This window comes from Panthera pardus, unplaced genomic scaffold (genome assembly GCF_024362965.1).
Source record: "Panthera pardus isolate Hobbes unplaced genomic scaffold, ASM2436296v1 HiC_scaffold_8, whole genome shotgun sequence".
Classification (NCBI taxonomy): domain Eukaryota; kingdom Metazoa; phylum Chordata; class Mammalia; order Carnivora; family Felidae; genus Panthera; species Panthera pardus.
Window position 1 is genome coordinate 57,995,463 of NW_026527013.1, and position 19,155 is coordinate 58,014,617.

The window sequence follows — 19,155 nt, forward strand, 5'->3', positions numbered from 1 at the left end:
CTATGGCAACGAAGAAAGAGCAAGCTTTTGATACCTGGAAGCTTATCACCATTATCACCGCAAAAGCCCGCCTGCCGAGGCTGAGGCCAAGCGGGTGACTGCAAGTGGTGGATCCGGTCTCCCCGGACACGGTCAGGGAAGATGGCCACAGCTGTAAAAGGGACAAGAGTATTCGTATATGCTGAAGTGCAGGAGGCAATGAGGCAGCGGGAGATAAAGATCACCAAGCAAGGACTTTTATGCATCTCTGAGAGGGGAATGTGGAGAGCACAGAGTGGGGTGGGGGGCTGAAGGCCGGGAGAAATGGGCTAGAACAGCCAGAGATGGGGTGAGGCGGGGACCGTGGCACCTGCTGAGCACACTGGGCAGGCACAAGGGGCGAGGGGCGGGGCGCCGGGAGCTGGGCCGAGGCCATCCACGAGGAGGGCCCAGGTGACCGCCAGCCCTGCCCCCTCGCTCGGGCTGCCGGAGGAAGAGGTGGTCTTCCTGAGCAGCAGAGCCAGGCCTCCCTGGGGAGGATGGCTCTCCCAGGCCCAAGCGGGGTGAGAGAGAAGCAGGGAAGGGCAGAACGAAAGTTGCTCTTTCTCTGCTTCTTTGCATTTTTTTCTTTCATAAAAGCCACACACGAAACAGATGAATACAAGCTCATGGTAAAAGATTCGAACACCAATTACAGACTTAGACATGAAAGCTCTCTTTCAGCCCCCTAAATTCCACTTTCCCTCACTCCCCCAAGATGTAACCACTATTCACAGTTTGCTGTGTCTCCTTTCAGATCTTTTGACGCATCTAGATACAAACATATGTACATATGTACACCGTTTTCCTACATAAACGAGACCAATCACACATATTGTTCCGAGACTTGCTTTTCACTTAACAATATACGCATCCCATTTATTTACAAAACGTTTATTAAGGACGGAGAAACAGATGGACCAGAATCTCCAGCCTCGTGGATCTGACAGTTCTAGTGGCAGCCTTGCCACCTACATTGACGTCACCTTTCTCAACGGCTGTGTTGTGCCGCCCGGTTTGTATTAACCAGCCTGTCACTGCACACGGACTCCGGTTCCATCTGCTCGCAGCATAAACATCGCTGCAGCAGACACCCCCACACACATCTCCTTGGGCTGCCACACTCAGAACAGGCAGAGAAAACAGACCCAGTAACCGGTCCTCCCAGGAAGCAAGAAAGGAGGACTCTTCCTAAACCCCACTCATAACCAGAGGGGTGCCTGGGCGGCTCAGTCAGTTAAGCATCGACTCTTGATTTTGGCTCAGGTCATGACCCCACGGTTTGTGAGTTCAAGCCCTGCATCTGGCTCTGCACTGTGTCAGCATGGAGCCTGCCTGGAAGTCTCTCTCCCTCTCTCTCTCTCTCCCTGCTCCTACCTCACTCTCTTTCTCCCTTTTTCTCAGAATAAAAAAATAAACTTCAAGAAATTTTTTAAAAACACAACCAGAGATACTGTTACAGGCATAGGGTCCCCTGGTCCCCCAGCCGACTGTGCCCGGGGAATGCAGAGAGGGGTGCCCAACCAGCTCTCAACCCCAGGAACACATGAGTTCACATCCCGGCTCCTACTAGCCATGCAACCCTGGGCAGGTCACACCTCCCCTCTGACTCTGTGGCCACCTCTTTCTTGAGAAAATCTCCCCCACATGCTCACCCCACTCAGGGTCTCACAGAAGGAAGTGGTGTGTCCAAGGACAGATCCCTAAGGGGTGCAGGCCAGTCAGAGCCCAGGCCAGGGCCGAGGGACCAAAAATGTCAGGAGACACTTTTGGCCGGCCTGGCTGGGGAGGAGGTGCTGCTGTCATCTCATGGGTACAGGCCAGGGATGCTGCTAAACATCTTACAAGGCACGGGACTGAGAAACGTGAGTGTGCTCAGGTGGGGAGGCCCACTGTCGGCCCAGCAGCCGAAGGGTTAAGCAGCCCACTGCCCAGGCCGCCTTCCTGCCCGCCCGCCTGCCGGCAAGGACTGCATTAAGCCCGGCCAGGAGATGGGCCGCTGCCTTCTGGTTCGCATTAGCGGCGCTCTGCTTGGCAACGTTCCCTCTGGCGGGCTGCCTTCCCTCCCTGCCCCAACCACTCTCCGCCCCAACTCAAAAGAAAATACCAGGATCCACATATAAAACCCGCGCACTCCCCGCCTGTCTCTTACCCCGTCTTGAATAAAACAAGCTCTTAAACTCCTGACCTTCCGCCCAGTCACCCCGTTTGTTTTGTGGCGGCAGCATCTCAGAGGCTGGGGGGCACGGCGCTGCCCTCCTCGCTGTGGGGCGCTTTGCACACCGGGCTGGCACTGGGGCAGACCGGGGCAGCTCCTCCGGAGGCTGGCCCCGGTGCCTGTGATCTTAAAAAAGGCAACTGTGCCCACAAATACCCTCCCCTCGATCCCCAAATGCCAAAGCCTGAGCTACTCAGGCCCTCACCTTCAGAGCGGGGAAGGCTCCCAAGCTGAGAACAAGAGGAGGGTTGGGAGCATTTAAACATCAGAAATAAAACCTTAGAAGAAACAGCGAAAGCCCGCTTTTTAACTTTTCTTATCTTTCCTCACCAGAGGCCCCAGCAGCAAAGGTCAGGTACAGTAAGAGCTCACAAACTCAAGTGTCTTCTCCCAAACTTCTCTGAGCTGCAGCCCCATGTATCAGTTTGCCTCCTAGACCTGCGCGCCAACTGGAAGTCCCCAAACACCTCAAACTTATTAAAGCCCACCGCATACTCCCCTCTTGGCCTCCACCCTCACCCTCGGACCTTCCAGGGCTCCCCGCTCGCTAACGGCTCCACCACCCAGCCTGCTGCTCCAGCCAGAGGTCTGGGAGCTGTCTTGGACATGCCTCTCCCCTCCACTTTCCCCATATCTACTCCATTGCCAAGTCTTGTTAATTCCACCTCCTGAACATCCCTAGGTCCTACTGTGCCGCCACCAGGTTGGCCCAAACGACCTCAATCTGCCTGCACTGCTGCAGCAGCCTCCTTCCTAACTGGGCCCCAGAAAGGTACCGCGGCCACGCCGAACCCGTCCTCCATACTGTCTGCCTCTCCGACACACAATAAATACATACGCACACACGTGATGTATACACACTCCACCCTTCAAAACCATCTGCGTTATTAAAGTAGATAAAATCTTTAATAGACTGCAATCTCTAGACCCTATGTGGTCTGCTCCCACCTACCTCTATCGCACGTCTTACTCCGGGGCTCTGTTTGCTGAGCTCCAGCTAAAACGCCTCGTTTGCAGGTCTTTGAACGCACTAAGTTATCTCCCACCACAGGAGGTGGCTTTGCCCTGGCGGTCCCTCTTCCTGGAACACTTGGTACACCCACGCCTCAGCTCTTCTCCTAGATCAGTCCTCCTCCGCCTTCAGATCCGGGAAGTCTGCTCTGACCCTCGGCCTCGGTTGGTACCTTTGCTCTCCGCTCTCAGGGAGCTCTACCGGGTCCCAAGGAGGTCCTACCTTGGGCCAAAACTCTACTGGTGTGTGTATGTAGGGAAAGAGTATGCTGTGCGGCCCGCAGAGGCAGTTATGCAGACTCATCCTCATCTGCACACCCGTTTGTGTCTTCACCAACGCCGGTGACTACTAGCAACGCCAAGGAGGTGGTGGTGCGGTCTGATGGGGGCAGGGGCCGCAGCTGTGCCACAGTCGGCCCCGTCCCACAAAGGCTGGCTCAGACTCGCCGAGTTACCCTGGCCCAGAATCATCTCATTTAAATACTTCGGAAAAGACAACAAGAAAAAGAGAAAACCCTGAATGGCTGGAATTTATTTTTAAACATGGACATGTTATAATCAGGCGTTTTAGCAAAACTTCAAACAAAAGCAGGCGAGTGCCTTTATTTTAATAAGACATCTCACTTGCCCTTTCCCTATGATGATTACAAGTTGAAGCCTGTGAACAATTAAAGCAAAGTTTATGGTATTTTTATTATTGTTTTATTTCTCAAAAGAAGGAATTAGAAATATTCAGTTTAAGTGGTGCATTGGCTTTATGCACACTCAGGAAACACTCAACTTTCCTTTAACAAGAAAAATAAAAACAAAAAAGTCCCAGCAGAGCCCCAGAAGGCTGCCAGGGCAGTTAGGGACTCACCATAGGCTGAAGGTTGGCCTGCCTCTCCATGAGGTGCCAAGTCAGAGGGGCTGGTGGGGGCTGGGAGAGGCACCCTGGCCAGCCTGGCAATGGTTCCTTCAGCCAAGGGAAAGGAAGCCTAGTGAACTGTGTGTTCACAGTCAAACCCAGACCCTGGCCATGGCCTCCAAGGCCCTCGATGATCTCCTCCCCCCCTACCTCCCTCCTCTCCGTCACAGGGGCTGCATGATGTTGCCACTGTGCTCTTCCCCCAGAGCTCTGACAGTCCAGATCCTTTGTGTCCAGAGTTTTCCTGACCTAAAGCAGCCCCCAACCCCTGCTGTTCTCAGTCACTTCACCATAAGGTAAATCAGGCCATTTTTTTGCCCATACCCCCTACCGTTAGAAGGTAAATTCTGTGACAACAGAAATATGACCTGCCTTGCTCACCCTCGACCCCTATGAACTGGTCTAGCACCTGGCGCACAGTAGGTAGTCAATGATATGTGCTGAACGGACACCCTGGCCACTTTATGTGAGGTCTTTATCCCGTCCTACTTCTCAGAGTGACCCTGCAAAGCAGGCGCTGTGATCCACACCTCCCTGCTGTGCAGGTAAGGAAGCCGAGGCAGAAGGAGGTGGCCACACGGCACATGGCAAGTCAGGGATGTGAGCCAGGTCTGTCCAACTCCAGACCCCCAATTCCTGGACGTTAATTCCCTGGTTCCTGTGGACTGGGATTTAGCGAACTAGAGTGGAGCTGAGAATTTCTAACAAGCATCCTCAGTGATTCCGAATGGCCCACCCTCACCCCCAGCTGAGTATGAGAAGTAATGGATCAGATACCGCTAGGCCCTGAATTCCTGTCAAGGGGAGGAAAGCCAGGAACAGAAGCTCCATGAGGGATTTATTCCAAACACTGCACAAAGGGCCTGGGACTGAGCCTGGGGTCCAAAACCAGGAAGGTGTGGAGAGCAAGAAGGAGCCCAGACAAACCAGAACACGGGGCCCAGAGCAGAGGAGCAGGGCACCAGAACCGCCAGAAGGCTTCTCTCACGAGAAGCCTAATTCCTGGGTGCAGCGGTGCCTCCCCAACAGGACAAGGCGTACTCTCGAGCCACGTGGGACTTTACCATAGGACATGACACTGCTAGAGACTCTTCTAGACGTGGCCTTCGGAACACCCTCCCTATGTCTGAAGCCCAGCCCTCCTAGCGATCTTCGGAAGATCGCCAAAACCACGTGCCGCCCAGTCCTCTTCCCAGACTCTGCCACGATGAACGTCACGCTTCCCGTAGACGTATCAGCATTCTCTCACCTCTGGGTTTCACCACATGCTACTCTTTTGCTTGGGATGGCCTGGCAAAGCTCCCCGCCGTCCTCTGAGCTTCAGCTTCAGTACGCCCCATCCGAGGAGCGGGGCTGAAAGCTCTCCCGGGGTATTCGCCGGGTGTTCTCACTTAATACCTTTCCCACACGGGGAGACAGCTGCCTGCCGGCCCACCACCCCTATGCCACCTACTCCCACAGCAGGCTCCCCAAGGGTCAGCCCGGGCTTTGACAGCTTTCAGCGCCCAACTCAATGAGAGAGGCACCGACAGTGCTGTGAGAAGGCTGCACTCAGGGCTGGCTTCGTGGGTGTGCAATCTCCCTGGTTAAACAGAACCTGTATGGCCATGCTTCCTGCTTGAACCAGAACTTGCTTCTGGGCAGAAAGAAGGCAATGGACCTCAGGCCAAAGATCAAACACTCTTCCGTGGGGCAGGCGGCACCCATGTTTGCACTGGGCACAGCCTAGCACCAGTCAACTGGCTGCTGACTGAGCGTTTTCTGCAGCAAGACTGCTTCCAGCTAGTGCTCTAATCCTGGCTGGGCTCCCACTTCCTGACGGAGGAAGCCCCCTTTGGGCCCCCAGTGTTCTAGGTCCTGCCTTCTCGGCCTCGCTGCCAGCTCACATTTTCCACCCCCTCGATGACAGGCCTGCACGTCATACTAGCCACGGCCCACAGCCGAGGAGGGAACTGCAGCACCCCCGGGAGTCTCAGTAAGCCCGCATTCATGTCTGTGCCAGTTCCCCTGGGCTGAGTGGGTGCCTCCCCGTGACACTCACCTGACTGCGGTGGGGTCAAGAGCACTGGGAAAGCAGCTGCCCGAGGCCCACGGGAGGAAGGGCTGCCGTGTGAGAACGATTCTTACTTCTCTGTGAAGGTGGCCTGACAGGAAAGAGGGGAGGGACCTGCCCCTGGTCACACAGCTGGGCATCACACCCAGGACCCCAGACCCTGGTCCCCTGCCTGGCGCGTGGGCAGGGACTGCCCTGGCATGTTGCCTAGGCCACAACATAGCACTCATTAGTGTTCTTTCTAATTGAATCACAGCCTCTTCCAGGACACAATAAACTGATTTAATTTGACTCGGAAGCTTTTATACGTTTGAGGGGTTTTCATACAACGACTTGCAGGGCACAGCAGGTCCCCTGGCTACTCTGGGGGTCTTGTGAGGCCACCATGGTCTGGGACACACACTTTCCTCAGGAGAGGTCTGGAAGCCAGCCACGCTCCCCTCCGACCCCACATTTGCCACTTCTGTGTCTGCTTGCCACCCGGCAACCTGCGGGTGCCACCTGGCCACCAGGGCTCTACCTGTAGGGTGCTGGCCAAGGCATGAGGGACACTAGGTTTCACGTGGTGGTAACAATAGGCGATGATTACTGAGCACGTCCTAGAACCTAAGCGCCATTGAAAGATGCCGTATAACCCATCTAATTCTTATAGTGACTCTCTGACATAGGTAACATTACCCCCACCTTACAGAGGGGGAAGCTGGAGCACAGACAGGTGAGGTGGCTTCCTTGTGGTCACAGAGCAGGTGTGTGGCATGCAAACCCAGGCAGAGTGGTGCTCAACACCCTGCTCTCTACCTCCCTGCTATACTACACGTCGGCTGTGAAGGGCAGGGCACGTGTGGGCAGTGGGGGTGCCTGCATTCAGGCTTCGGGTGGGCAGGCGAGAGGCTGGCTCCCAAGATGTCCATCCAGCCTAGTGAGAGCTGTAGTAGCAGGAAGCTGCAGGGGGGCAGTGCCCACTCTTGCCCTCAGGGGAAGCAGCTGGTCGGATTGGGACGGGTTTTATTTGCAGCCTCAGGGTCCTGAAAAAGGGCTAGGAGGACTGCAGGTCAACCTGAGCCCAACCTGCCCACACAGTTGTGAGCACAAGGCTCAGAACATACACTGAGCACAACCAGATGAGCTGGCAGCTTCACAAAGGGGGCCCGCCTTTGCAGTGGGGCAGAACTAAGCTGGGGTGGGCTGGACAGCCACTCCGGGCTCTTGCCCTTTCTTCAGAGGATACCGCTGGGGTTGTAGCAGCCATTTCTCCCCCACTCCAATCGGGGCCTGAGAGAGCCAGGGTCAGCTCTGCAGAGGACGGTGGGGCATGCTCAGGCCGCCCAGGATCAGATGCAGCCCACTGTGGTTGGTCCGGGCCCCTCCAGGCACCAGAAGCTAGCTGTGGCCCCTGCCCACACAGCTGTTCTCGGGACGGGCCCAGGACCTCCAGCTCCTGGACGGAGGGTCCCGTGGAGTTATGAAGAAGGATAAGGCAGAATGAAGCAGCACCTCTAAAGTCAGTTTCAGGATCTTCTTGTCTGAGAGTCCCTGGGTCATCTCCATAACGACTTCATCTGATGTGAGAGGGACAGGGTCGAGCTGGCCTCAGTGGCCTCCTCATGCCTGCACAGGGAGCTGGAGTGAGCACACATCGGAGAGCCTGGCTGCCAGAATTTGACTCCAGAGTCCTCCACTGATTAGCTTGTAGAAGATTTCTGTCTCTGTGTCTCTGTTCCATGCCTATCAAATGGGGGACAACAGCACCTCCCCCGGGACCGCTGGAAGCACAGAATGAACACCTCCAGAGGTCTTAGGCCCAAGCCTGGGACACAGCACCACTCAAAGACAGCCAACAAACCAACCTACAGTGCTGCCTGCGCTGAGGCTCCTTCCCCATGCCGGCCCAATACCCTGCTGTGTTGCGGAACTCACACTTCTAGAAGCCATCTGAGGCTAAACTAAGAGAAGCTGGACCTCGACGAGGCCAGACATGGCAGCCTTCTTCATCCAGCCACCAGCGTCTGAGCGATCAGGACCCAGTATGGGCGGTGGGTGTCAGCACCATCTCTGCAGACGGACACATGAGCGTGATGAAATCCATTCTCAGAAATAAAGGAAGACAAACACACAAGAACAAAAGAGAGGGCTTCTGGGAGAGGAAGCTGCAGCCTCATCCAGGGGCTGAGGCAGAACGGCACTTGGTTCCCTTGGGACTGAGGGGAGGACAAGCCAGAGGGAGCCCACAGGAAAAGGCCTGAAGGGAGGCGGCATCCTGCAGCCTGCTAGATCTTTACCATGCTGGGCACACGCCTCTGACAACAGCACCTACACAGAAAAACCTTCCTGAGCTCCCTGCCTGCTCTGAGATCAATCTCTGTCCTCGCCTGTCGCCTGTCCTTCCTTCTCAGGGCCTCGCTGGGGAGACAACAGGATATTACAACTCAGCTGCAGATGTGATTCTGATCCCCAGGCCAGAAGGAAGGCGGGGCACAGGCAAAGGTCTCACCGCACCAAGGTGCTCAGGGTTCAGGGGGGTGGTGTGCAGGCTATGCTAAGCTCAGGGACCCCACCCCTGAGTCACTGCACTCTGTGGGCCAAGTAACAATGCACGGTAAATGGGATGAAAGACAAGATTCAGAGTGGCACGTGATAACAATGACAGCGATCCCCATGTGCAGGTCTGGTTACAAGCACAGTACGTAAATGTCCTTGAATCTTCACAAGTAGCTCAGGAGAAAACAGGCCCCAGGAGGTGACGTAACTTCCCGAGCAAACAAGTGAGGGGGAGGGACTCAAGCTCAGCCCCTCTGTGTCCCAGGCCAGGCTGTCAAGGCAGCCATACGCAGGAACGAACACCAAGTATGTGGATGTCTCTCAGTTTTGCCTGCCCGGCGTCTACCTCCTAGCATCAGTACCCCAACTTCTTTGGGAACCATTCTTCCCAGTAGTCCCCACCCCTGATCCAGGGGTGAATGTGAAATCCAGCTCACTCAGCAAATTGTTGCACTTGTCCTGGCCATAGGGCTGAGCTCCTGGTCCAGCCAGCCAAGCATATCCCATTCTGTAACTCCAGACAAGTCTGACTGAACAGAAAAGAAATGTCATTTCTCTCCTAACACCAAGTGCTGAGGTAGGACAGACTCAGGCACTCGTCAGGGCCCTGCTTTGGGCTGTTTTCCTCTGGCATCTTTCTGCATGCCTCCTCCTCAAACTTACCCCTCAAGTCCAAAGGTCACATGGCCCTCCCTGCTTCAACGTCCAGTAGCAGGAGAAACCCCCCAAGAGACCTCCCTTCCCATCTCACTGGCCAAATCTGGCTCACCAGTCACTGGCAGGGGAGGCGCATCCCCACGTACCAGACATCCTCTGGGTAGAATGGACTTGGGGAGCTAATCCCAAGGCCACAGGCCACTATATCCTGGACTTGAGGGGGAGGAACTGGAAAGCCGGGGTGCAGGGACTAGGCCTGGGAGAGTGGCCCACACAGAACAGGTCTGGAGGGAGGCACCAGCCCCACCTGGCTTAGTAATGGAACCAGCCTGTCCCCTTCACATCAGGCCAGTCTGAGCTGGATTTCTGTCACTTGCCACCAGGGCTCTAACTAACACACGGAGCACAAGAGATCTGGTGTTGCTCTGGGATGAGAAACTGAGACAGAGTGAGAGAGGTGAGTCACACACACAGAAAGGCAAATACCATGACTTCATTCCTGTGTGGAATCCAAAAAATGAATGAACGAACAAACAGAGACGGACTCATAAATACAGAGAACAAACTGGTGGTTTGGGCAGCAGGGAGGTGGTGAAAAAAACCAGAAAGCAACCGAGGCTGGAGAGGTGACAAAGGGGAGGCTACAGCCAGCTCTCTGCCACACAGAGCACTTCAGATTTCATCCTGGAGACGAGGGGCCCACCAGCAGATAAGTGGGACCAAGCACAGCTCTACAAAGACCTCGCCATCTGTCCCTCTGTCAGCAGGGAGAGGCTGGGCTGGAGGGCTGGCACCTGAGCAGGGGAGGGCTGCAGTCCCAGCGGGAGACAGGGGAAGCTTGAGGGCAAGGGTCTGATGGCAGAGACCCCCACCCCCACCCCTCCACTCACCACCCTGAGACAGGACACCAAGTGAAAGTTGATCTGACCACAGGCACCTGATAAACACCTGCCTCTGCCTCTGCCCCCTCTCCCCTGGCTTTTCCAAACTGTTCCCCATTTCCTTCCTTCCCCTTTCTCCTTCCCTGTCCCCCTCTGCTCCATTAGCTCCACGCCCCTGGCACATGTGACATCCAGGTACAGAGAACGGACTCCCAGGAGTTTCCACCCCGAGGCCGACAACCATGAAAACATCAAACTCACAAAAAGCATTCCTTCTTTATAGATCTTCTGAAACATGAAATGATCAAGGATGACGATCAGGCTTTACATTTTTGATAAAAGACACAGAAACAGAGGGAGCTCAGTCTTAAGAGCTGATGTGCACAGGTGGCTCGGGAAGCAGCTCTGTAGCCCTGGGCCCCTGGTTTATAACCGAAAATGAGCTGGCACTGGGACACAGGAATATCTCGCGCTACTCACTAGTGAAGCATCAAGACTCGAGCCTCAAAAAGAAGACTGCCGGCATAGGAAGCAGCCAGCTGCCCGACTCTAGGCTTCTCCATCTGGATCCATGAGGTTGGGGAGCAGCCGCTGCAAACCCAGCCATCCACAGTCGTTCACTATCTATTCCGAATCAAAATCCTACTACAAAACAAATCATTTATTTGCTTTATGGGTGTTCCCTACTGTTTTTTTTTTTCATCAACTAGTTTCTGGGGCCTCCTCTGACCCTAGCCCTAGGACAGGTGCCAAGAGCACAGAGAAGGACAGGACCCAGTCTCTGCCCTCCAGGAGATGAGCGTGGTGGGAGACGCAGGCACAGAGACAGACACAGTGCCAGGCAGTGCCTAAGTGCTGACCCAGAGCACCCATGGGAGGCAGCGGCTAACAATCCAGAGGAAGGGAAGAGGTCACGTGCTCCAGGGTAGGGGGACAGCTCACCAAGGCTTCTGGGTGAAAAACAAGGACAAGGGGAGGAGGGTTGCTAGGAGTAGGGGCAGGGCAGGTCAGGCAGAGGATGCAGCTGTGGGCTTGCTGAAGGGAGAAAATGCATCTTTCCAGATGCCACGGCTTTCTCTTCTCACCTTGCAATCAACGCCCAAGAGTGGAGGCAAAGGTCAGAGTAACAACGTCTAGTAGTATTTGATAATTTTTTTTTCCTTTCAGGGGGTGTTCATAAAGGAAAAAATAAGTCTGAATATGGACTCAATTTAGAGAAATATACTACCAAATTCTGAACTTTCCTCTAACAGTTTTACCAACTAAATAGGCATCTTTATATACCTAATAATGTTTGTCACCATTATGAGAAAACTGACATGAGGGCCGTGACGCGTATTTCCATCTCAACGACTCATTTAGCAGCCCTGAAAAGAACTGTTTCCTTGCAACCTGGGAAGTGCCCTGCCATTTCCTCCTCCCGTACCCCACAAGAGAAATTCCACAGGAAAGTAACGCTGAATGGCAACAATAAAGACAAGAATTATCACCTAAAACCCATGTGCCTACTCGGTGCTAGGAACCTTCCACCCGCCATCCCCAGTGGGCACCGCACCATAGTGCCCCTCTTCCAGAGGCCCCAGACTGAGGCAAGACTTGAGTTTGTGAAGAATCAGCGAGACAGAGAGAGGCCAAGAACTTGCCTCTGAACTCCCAGACGTCTCTCTCTCTCTCTCTCTCTCTCTCTCTCTCTCCATGGTGTGTGGCTCTGACAGTTTCTGACGCTACAACTCTGACAGCCAATACCCATTGGAAACATCACTAGCCGAAAATCCCAGGATCAGATGCGACCAGAGGGATTTCCCAGGCCAAAAAGCCTTGAGGAGAAGGCTGGCGAATCTCAAGATGGCTGGTGTTTACGCCATTCTGGGCTCTAAGTGGGATTTGGTTTTTCTCCTTCATTCCCGTTCCCCAACATTTCCTCAATTGGCTAATGGGCCCCAGCTGGGAATGGACACAGGCAGCAGAGACAGGGGCCAGGGTCTGACTGGCTCCAGCGGGCCAGCCCTGGCCAAGAGGGGAATGCGACTGTTTATTTGGAATGGCTGTGCCCTGCCTCTGAGGGAGTTCAAGCGGTCAGATGTGTCCAAGTTGATTAGTGAAATCTGACAAGGATGTCACCAGGTTTGGGAGGAGGGCCATCTAATTTAAAGCCCCCACCCTGCAATGTCCCCAGTGCCCAATAGGCACCGGCCACTAATTATGGTTAGTGGAAAGTGGGGGCTGAGAGGAGGTCAGGAGCTCTAGACCTCAGGAGCTTCTGAAATGTGTTTTTATAGGCTCCGTGGCCCAGGAGAGGCCTCAGTGGGGTACCCGGCTCACCTACAAAGCTGCTCTGGAGGTTGGAGGGTCCTGCCCCAAGGAGGAAACGCCACTGGTACCTACCGTTTCCTTGGGGGCTCCAGGGGTAGTGGGTATAGTGGACAGTGCCTGGTCTTTGGAGCCAGACAAATGGCTTCAAATGCCGGCTCTGCTGTCTGGTTGCAAAACAAAGCCCTGGGTCTAGGTTTTCTCATCTGTTGGGTGGGAACTACAGGAAAGGAAGGAAGGAACAGAGCTGGCCATCAGTACACACCGGTACTGACTCTATGTTAACCTGTAAAGCCTTCTACTGCCAACACACACTCAGCTCTCATGGCAACCCCTGCCATTCCTCATGACAAAGTCCAAGCTCAGTGGAGTTAAGAGGCCTGCCCATAGCTGCAAAGGACTTTAGACTTTTTCTGACTTCAGTCCTTTCCATCTAAAATCCGTATTCATTTCCTAGGGCTGTCCTAACCAACTACCAAACTTGGTAGTGTTAAATAACAGAAATTTATTCTCTCGCAGTTCTCTTGGCCAGAAGTCCAAAATCAGCGTGTCAGTGGGTTTGGTCCCCTCTGGAGTCTCTCAGAGAGAAGTCCTTCCCTACCTTTCTCTTAGTGTCTGGTGGCTTCAGGCAACCACTGGTGTTCCTTGGCTTGGGGCCACATAACTCCAATCTTGGCCTCTAGCCTCATTCACCCTTCCCTCTGTCAATCTGTGTCATTGGACACACACCGTTGGGTAAAGAGCCCACCCTAAAAGGGATGACCTCATCTTGAGAACCTTACCTTAATTACATCTGCAAAGACTTTGTTCCAAGTAAGGTCATTTCTGAGCTTCTAGGTGGATATGGCTTTTGTGGTCCACAGTTCTACAAACCACTATAGTCCGCCCCACCCTCCAGTCCCCAAAACTTCATTCACATGTGTAAAATACATTCACCCCATCCCAACATCCCCGAATTCTCACCTCACTAGACCATACTCTAAGTCCAAAATCTCTTGTAAGTATCACCCGCTCAAAAATATCATTTAACCCCTCTAATCAGGCATGGGTTATACTGATATGATCCATCCTGGGGCCAAATGCCTCTCCATCTACAGATGTGTGAAACTAAAAGACAAGTTTTCTGCTTTTAAAATATAGGCACAGGGAAAAAATGAAAGGAACATAGAGGTCACTGGACCTAAGTAAATTTGAAACCCAATAGAGCAAATTCCTTTAGCTTTCCTGGCCTGAAAGTGACCCTCTGTGGCTTGGTCCTCCACCCTCTGGGCCCACAGAGGCTCCACAGGCCCCTGCCTTTAGGCTTCCTTCTCTGGCCTCTGCCTTTGTGTCCACAGCTCTGCCCCTGGAGTCATTCTTCCCTTTTCTTAAAGGATAACATGAGTTAGTAGAGTAATTCTATCAGTCCATTTCCTACAATTAGAATACTAGAAGTCCAAATGCTCTATTTTTTTTTTTTTAAACATTTCACCAGGTCTGTCCCTTTCAGTCCACACTGCCAGTGTTTTTGCAATATAACATTCTCAAAAACCTCGTGTGTCTCCCATGTATATCAAGGGGATCTCCACCATTAAACAAGAAGGTTCTCTATAGATTCTTCCTGGAGAAGCCTGTCTCTAGTCCTGGCTTCTGCTAAGATGTTTGATTGGATCCACGAGTCACATACCCAATCTCCACAGCAAAGGCTGTCTAGCCTTACCACTGGCCTTTCTCCAGAGCATGCTTTCTCAAAGCCAATTTCCTACTTTTAGCATCCTTTGGAATCTGAAGAGGCGGAGAATCTCCCAAATCATCAAGCACAGGCTTCTTTTTGCTAACAGTTCCATCTCCAATTCACTCCTTTCCTCTCACATTTTACTAGACGCAGCAAAGGAAAAACCAGGCTACATGTTCCATGCTTTGGTTGGAAAATTCCTCAGCCAAATATCCAAGTTCACTACTTACAAATTATGCTTTCCCTGACTAGCAACTTAGACAAGAACACGACAATAGAGGGTTGAAAAGTAGGCTGGGGGAAATGGGTGAAGAAAAGCAAGAGGAGAATTAAATTTGTATTTGCCACGCACTTTCCTTGTGTCCAAGTACTACAGATCAGTAACTGGGACCTTGATAGGCAAGCTCCATTTTCATCAGGATGAAAAAGTAGCCAAAGACCTCAGAACATGTCCCCACTCAAACATCTCTGCCTAATGTGGCTATTTTTGCCTCGGCCCTCCCCAGGTCCACGCTTTCGGTCAAACATGGCAGCCACTGACCCTGTCATCAAGCACCTGTTCCTCCCTCAGGTACTGCACTTCAAAGTCTATGTCCCACAGCGAGTTCTTCTGACACCTCCTTCCTGCTCCCAGCTGCTCTCCCAGGCTGCAAACAGGTCTTCTCCCAAGGAAGAAGGGATACTGGATCAGGGTGGCCCCTTGGGGTCTGCCTCAGGGAGGACCCAGAAGGCAAAGAAATTTAGCATTTGACTCATTCTCTGTTCCAGCTAAGAATTAACACACAGCACCATAATAATCTAAACTGTGTTAAATATAAGTTTGGTTTATTTTCATAATTTTGTGCTTTATTTTTCTAAGATTTACACTTTTAGTCCCTGGCGCAACATGGATTTGATTTAAGTGGTATTTATCCAGGACTAATGGTGTTCAGGGGAGGAGCTACAACAGCCAGTGGAGGAGGGGATTATGACCTTAGGACTCGGGTCCTATGTCAGGGGAGGCCCTAGGCCTCGGAAGGGCAGGGCCTTGTCCTTCAACTCCTGCTGCTGCCCCAGGGAGCCCTGGAACCTGGCCAGTCTCAGGCCTATAAAGGAAGCTTTTCTTTTGGTTGGTCCTCCCTGGTCAGGAGGCTCTTCCCTAATAACCTCAGCCCTGCAGGAGGAAAGCAACAGCCACAACACCATAAAATGAGTGAAGGGGATAATTTAAACCTGAGATTTCCTTTACCTGGGGAAGCCCTGGTCATTCCTGTCATTCCTGAAATACCCCTCTCCTACATCCTCCCAGGCTGTCCTAGACCAGAAAAGGCCAACACAACAGATAGGTGCCCCTTGCCCTCCCCTTCCTCAGGGCAGACACTATAATCATGGTTCTCCCCCCAAAAGGGTGATGGTATATTTTACATGTCAACTAGGCTGAGCCACTGTACTGAGATATTTGGTCAAGCACTATTTTGGATATTTCTGTGAGGTTTTTTTTTTTCTTTAATTTTTTAATGTTTATTTATTTTTGAGAGAGAAAGACAGAGCATGAGCAGGGGAGGGGAAGAGAGAAGACACAGAGTCTAACGCAGGCTCCAGGCTCCAAGCTGTCAACACAGAGCCCAACACGGGGCTTGAACCCACAAACCATTAGATCATGACCTGAGCTGAAGTTGGACGCTTAACTGACTGAGCCACCCAGGTAGCCCAATGTGAGGGTTTTGGGGGGATGAGATTAACACTAAGACTTTGAGTTAAATAATTAATTAAAAAAAAAAAGACTTTGAGTAAAGCAGATTATTCTCCATAATGTGGGTAGACTCTGTCCAATCAGTTAAAGGCCTGAACAGAAAGACTGACCTTCTTAGAAGAAGAAAAAATGCTGCCAGTGAACAGCCTTCAGACTTGAACTGCAACTCTTCCCTGGGTCTCCATCTTTGCTGGCTTATCCTGCAGATTTTGGACCTGCTGGGCCTCATAATCATGTGAGCCAACTCCTTAAAACACACCCCTTTCTCTCTGTATATGTATATACCCACATCTTTTTGGTTCTGTTTTTCTGGAGGACCCTAATACATCTAGTGATCCAGACAACCACAGAATCTGTCTCAACACAGCCCTCCAGGAAGCACTCCCAGTTAGCAAGCAAAGTGAACTCACTGACCTAGGGCTGTGCACACCCAGAAGCTGGTATTGTCCCTGGCTTAGTACACGGGGCCAAGTGCATGCCTCCGTGTCCCTGCACTCCAGGCTCTTCTGAGAACTAGACAACCACCCTGGACCCCAGGTTTCCTCATAGGCTTTTCTTAGTTCTAACCAGGCCTTTTTCCCTACCCTTTATACCCCCTGAAGAGAAGGGTGGTTGAGGAGGCTCTAAGTTGTTCTTCTCCAGTAAACTAAAACCATAAGAAAAGCCCACTGAAGATGGGAACTATCAAGGCCATTGAACACCTTTTACATCAGACCAGGCTGGTAGTTACCAGGAGGTGGGGGGGCGATAGGGAGATACCCAGCTATCCATCCCTCTCACAGGTCTTCGGAGGGATAACATGGCACCTACTAGTGGTCACTGGGAGTATAAAACTCATCTGGATATCTGCCAGATTTTATGACTCTGAGTGACACAAGATTCTAATTGTGTTTAACTTGAAATCCTTGTAGCTAAGCAAAAAGTACCCAGAAATAAGTGCACATGTACTCGCCACCCTGACGTACGGAGCTGGTAGAAAAGGAGGGTGTACACCCAGCACCCTCACTTGTTGACAGGTGATCCTGGGCCCACCACACCTTCTAGAGCTTCCGTTTCTTTATCTACACAGAACACCCACTCAGGAGGCTCATCACGGCACGTCACAGGCCTCCAGTAAATGGGTATTGTTCTGAGGATTAGGGAGAGTGGTGGCTCCAGAATCCAGGCAGGGCAGTACAGAAGATAGAGCAGAGAAGAGCCCGAAGGCCAGCCCCAGGGATCTGGCCCAGGGGCTCAGCCACCGGAGAGGCAAAGGGACTGTCGCTCTCCCTTGCCGCTAGAGAGACAAGCCAAAAGGAAGGCCAAGGTAAGACTGACCTTGAGGGCAGGAATCTCCACACTGTCGCCGAGGCTGATGGAGCCTGAGAGGATGGTCCCTGTCATCACAGTGCCTTGGCCTCTGATGGAGAAACAGTGGTCCACAGACATGAGGAATGGTCCCGAGGGGTCCCTCGTCGGGATGGGAATCTGGGACGTCAGGAGCTAGAAAAGAGATGCTGCTGCCACACCCTGCTGGGGAGAGGAGCTGAGTGGGGCAGGGCAGAGGAAGGCAGAGGGAGTAGCCAGGAACGGGGCAAGCTGGCCCAGATCAGAAATGGACCGCTTCCTGATTACACTCCAAACTCCTGCTGTGCTCTCAGCTCCTCTCGGTTCAAAGGAACTTCTCTCTCCTCTCATTGGGATAATGAACAGCCTCCTAACAGGCCGACCCCCAGGCCCTCGCCTGCACTGCAGCACAGGGACCTGCTGCAGGACAGCCCTGGACGCGTCAGTCCAAGCCTCATGCTTTCCTAGCCTTCCGAGCCTGCAGAATTTAAGATGTGTCATCATCTAGCCCCTAGGTACCATGGAAGCCTCGTCCCCCACCACTTGCCCTCTCACAGCAGGCACCAGCCCCTGGCAGGCCCTGGAGGTGTACCAGCTAGCTTCACCTCCCTTCTCCAGGGACACATCACCTCTGGGAAGGCTTTCCTACCCTTTCCCCCTTTCCGTATGGCTCCCTTCCCCAGCCCATCATCAACCAGTTAACATACCACTGTGATCATTTGTTTATTTGTCTCCCTCCTAGAGCCCTGAGTCCTTCCAAGTATCTGTAGCAGCTGGCACAGTGCCCAAGAGAGGGACACGTGTCCAAAGGATGCAGGATAGCAGGGCTGCCACCACGTGTGGCAGGGAAGGAGGGGGTGAATGCTGTTTCTCTAAGCCCCGGCAGAGACAGAGGGACCACCTAATGTCTGCCAAGGCCCGGTGTTGCCCCCTCAATTTGTGGTTCTGAGTTTTCTTCTCCGCTGACACTTTCCACCAGCTTTGACCTCAGCCAGCCCCTTTTCCTCATGCTATCTATGTGCTCAGAAATGTCAGAGCTAATTCCTTATAAACAAATGGAAATAAAGGCTGCATTATTCCTTTTATTTTGCTGCTTTCTCCTTTCATCAGGGAAGAGGCTGTCAAAAAGTATTCGGTAGTGAAGGTTCTAAACTCTCAGCCTTGTGATAACAATTCTGGAAAAAGACTAAAGATTCAGAACAGGCTTTGCCTGATATTTATGCAGAGGCTTCTTAAAGGAATAGACAAACATCTTTCATAGCAACATGGGCAAATTCTGCTTTAACAAAAATGACTGTCCCAGGCTCCCAGACCAGTGCTCCCTGAAGCTGACGAAAAAATAACAAAAGCGTCACCCAGAAAAGGTTTGCTTTGCAGAGTCAGCCAGATCAGCACCTTGTTATCATAGAAATGGTGGCAGTGTACTCGGTCACATTTGATCTTGGCTCTTGTGGGTCCAGATACAGGTGGACCCCAAAGACACCCAACAACCGACCTGGGACTAAATGCCAGCTCCACCACATACTTGCTGTGAGACCTTGGGCAAGTTACTTGACTTCCCTGAGTCTGACACTTTCCTTGGTAAGATGCAGATAACTTAAGCCTCCCAGGGCCACTGTGAAAGCTAATGATCATTGTGAAAAGGTTAATGATCACTTAACCTTCACACCAAGTCCAAAGGGAAGTGGTGCTGGGATTTTCCCTACTTAAAACTGAGGGAATAGAGGCAAGAGACAGCAGGTGGTAGGCCCAGCACGCAGCCCCAGAGTCAAGGTACCTCGCCACTCCAC

At 52.5% G+C, this 19,155-nt stretch overlaps 1 protein-coding gene across 3 annotated transcripts in view; it reads right to left on the bottom strand.

Annotated features, from left to right (window-relative positions):
- EEFSEC (eukaryotic elongation factor, selenocysteine-tRNA specific) overlaps nucleotides 1–19,155 on the bottom strand; it is a 249,610-nt gene that overhangs the window by 117,875 nt on the left and 112,580 nt on the right. For 2 of the 3 annotated variants that reach the window (XM_053898245.1, XM_053898247.1), the window contains exon 4: nucleotides 17,357–17,521. The exons of the other annotated variant lie outside the window; for it this stretch is intronic. In XM_053898245.1, coding sequence (XP_053754220.1) covers nucleotides 17,357–17,521 — 165 coding nt within the window. The remainder of the gene's footprint in view (nucleotides 1–17,356; nucleotides 17,522–19,155) is intronic. 3 annotated transcript variants of the gene reach the window in all.